Source organism: Chlorella variabilis (genome assembly GCF_000147415.1).
Source record: "Chlorella variabilis unplaced genomic scaffold CHLNCscaffold_16, whole genome shotgun sequence".
Taxonomy (NCBI): domain Eukaryota; kingdom Viridiplantae; phylum Chlorophyta; class Trebouxiophyceae; order Chlorellales; family Chlorellaceae; genus Chlorella; species Chlorella variabilis.
Genome location: NW_005435072.1, coordinates 905028 through 907836, shown reverse-complemented (window position 1 = coordinate 907836; position 2809 = coordinate 905028). Strand labels below are relative to the sequence as shown.

The window sequence follows — 2809 nt, the reverse complement described above, 5'->3', positions numbered from 1 at the left end:
CAAAAGAGCGGAAACATGCAAAGACAAGCACAAGGGGCCGACCCGCATTGCTGCAGCACAGCCTGCCGCTGCCACAGCGTGGCCGGTGAGGCAAACAAATCACGAGCAGAGCAGAGCGCAAAACGTACATAAGCATGAAAGAAGACAACAATAAGGTTTTTGGCACTTGGATTGGGCTGCCACTGACGAGCTGGAGCGCCTGGCCTTCATGCTGCAGAGTAGGGCGAGGCGGGGTGCAGGTGTGAGACGCGCCTGTCCCGGCCAGATGCGCCAGCAGTGGTGCAGCAGCACATCGGCGCACAGCACAGCACGCACGGGAGCAGCAGCCCTTACCAAAGCCAAAGCCCTCGGAGCCCTCGTGGATGGCAGTGAGGAGGCGCTCCCTGCACACACACAGCAGCAGGGTGGGTCAACGAGAGGTCCGCCAGTGCTGCTGCTGCCCACAGCGCGACAGGCATGCCGTACAGGCGGGCCCACCTCAGCTGCCCCTTGCTCTCATACTCAATCAGGTCCAGCTGGTTGAAGCAGGTGTGGGCTGCACACACACAGGCAGGACAAAGTGTGCAAGGGGGGGACAAGATGGGGGACAAGATGAATGAATGCGGCAGCCGGATGATGATGGCAGGAGTGAAGCAGGCACTGGCTGCCGTGGCGCCCTGAAGGAGCAGCCAGAAGCGGTGGGGCCTGGCTGGCAAGCTGCAGAGGACCACACCCACCCGAGGGCAGGCGCTCGGTGGGGCCGTAGGCCTTGTGTATCTGGAACTTCTGGGGGCCATGCACCCCTTGCAGCGCCTTGAACCCGTCCAGCGGCACCTTGGAGGTGCCTGTAGGACGCAGAGGGCGGGGCAAAGGAATGCGTGAGGGCGGGGCAGGCCAGGCGGCGTCTTGCGAGGAGCATGCCAGGCTGCGAAGCGGAAGCTTTCGCCCAAACAGCTGCAGCCGTGCACAGCCGCGTCGTTGCTGCCACGGCACGCACCCGTCACAAACTGCACCAGCAGCGCCAGGTCCTGTTTGTCCATCTCCCGAACCAGCTCCCAGAACCACTGAACCACGGGGCTGGCCGCCGTGAAGCCTGCAGGGGTGCGCAAGAAGGCCAGGTTGGATGCGGGTGAGCGGGCGCTGGCAAGGGTGGTGGCAGGCACGGGTCCCAGGTTGCCCTGCGCCCCCGGCACACAGGCACACGCCCGCCAACGCCTCTCCCTCCCTCTCTCCCACCACCCCACCCCACCCACCCGAGTACTCTGTGTTCCCCCGCAGGTCGTCCACATCGATCTCCGGCAGCCCGCTGATCAGCAGCTCCAGCTCGTGGTCGTTGAAGATGCTGCGGCGGTGGGCACGGGCAGAGAAGAAAGGAAGAGAAAAGAAAGACTAAGAAAACATCGGGCGGGCGTGTGGGGTGGCTTTTGTCGCGGGTGGGTGCGTGTGCGACCGCGCTGGCAGCAAGGGCCGACCCAGGCGCCCACCTGATGAGCTTGCGCGGCACCATCTCCCAGAAGCCACTGAGGAAGGCGTCGATCTGGGGGCGGATGGCGGTGGTCATGCGGTGGCGCGCCACCAGGTTCACGTACTCCCGCTTGTTGTCGTTCGTGACCTGCAGGGAGGAGGGGGGCAGGTGGCGGGAGGGAAGGGAGAGTGTGTGTGGTTGTGTGTGTTTGCCTGTGATGTGTATCTGTGGCTGGGCGTCTGTTGTGTGTGGTGGTTTGGGGGGTCAAGAGGGCGGGGCGCTGGGGTGGGCGTGTGGATGCCACGCGGGTGCGAGGAGGTGGCGGCGTGCACCCCACACACCTGCACTAGCCCTTGCCCCCCTGCCTTGCGCCTCGCCACTGATGGACATGCGGGGCGCCCCCACCACCCCTGCTGGGCACCCTGCAGCCAGCCCACCCACCTTGATGTCCTTGCCCCCCGCCCTGAGCTCCACCACGCTCTTCCTCCCAAAGTAGTCGGTCTCCTCGGCAAAGGTCAGGTCCAGCACGTCGGTGATGTCGTTCTCCAGCATCCACCTGAGGAAGCGCATGGGTGTGTGAGTGTGTGAGTTGGCGCAAGCATGCGCGCGCGCGCGCGCGCGTGTGTGTGTGTGTGTGTGGCCCACCCTGCCCCACCCCACCCCACCCCACCGCGCCCCCCCCACCTGAGTGTGCGGTAGAAGTCTGGGTCCACCGCCTCGATGTCCTCGTACGTCAGCGCCTGCCCCAGCACGTGCTTGTAGAAGGAGCGGGTGAAGTGGGCGTCCACCAGCTGGCCGTCGTACAGGGCCTGGGGGCAGCGCGGGTGGGTGGGGGATGGAGTTGTTAGCTGTTGCTGTTGTTGTTGCTGGTGGTGATGGTGCCAGGCTGGCGCGATCGTGCGTTGTTTTGGGGGTGAAGCGGCAGGTGCGGGGTTGCGATGAGCGCGCGCGGCATCCCGTGCAGCCTAGCGCTCGCAGCCGCCCTGCTGCCGCTCCGCCTTGCTGCAGCGCCGCTGTGGACAGCAGGCCAGCTGCGGCGTGGTCGGTGCACTGCCGCCACGCTGCCAGCTGCTGCCCCCACCGGCTGCCGCGCGGGCTCTCACCTTGGCCACCACGCGGCCCACAAACTTGAAGAAGTCGAGATGGTTGGTGCCGCGCGCCTCGTCGTTTTGGATGATGGAGTTGGGGTTGGGCTGCGGGCAGAGGGCAGGTGCGTGTGTGTGTGTGTGTGTGTGTGTGTGTGTGTGAGAGCGAGAGAGAGAGAGTGAGAGTGGCGGTGGTGGCAGAGGCAAGGATGCCAGCAGGGGAAGGGGGAGCTGCGAGGAGGGCCGACGCCTCGCACGGCAGCTGGGCGACGCATGACAG

At 65.7% G+C, this 2809-nt stretch overlaps 1 protein-coding gene across 1 annotated transcript in view; it reads right to left on the bottom strand.

The window, feature by feature from the left end:
* Nucleotides 1-334: 334 nt before the first annotated feature.
* CHLNCDRAFT_25568 (hypothetical protein) overlaps nt 335-2809 on the bottom strand; it is a gene marked incomplete at both ends in the record, with an annotated part of 2865 nt that continues 390 nt past the window's right edge. Inside the window, 9 exons of the mRNA XM_005845731.1 lie at nt 335-383; nt 478-535; nt 717-824; nt 977-1072; nt 1233-1321; nt 1464-1591; nt 1886-2000; nt 2129-2253; nt 2548-2637. Of these exons, the coding sequence (XP_005845793.1) occupies nt 335-383; nt 478-535; nt 717-824; nt 977-1072; nt 1233-1321; nt 1464-1591; nt 1886-2000; nt 2129-2253; nt 2548-2637 (858 nt within the window). The remainder of the gene's footprint in view (nt 384-477; nt 536-716; nt 825-976; nt 1073-1232; nt 1322-1463; nt 1592-1885; nt 2001-2128; nt 2254-2547; nt 2638-2809) is intronic.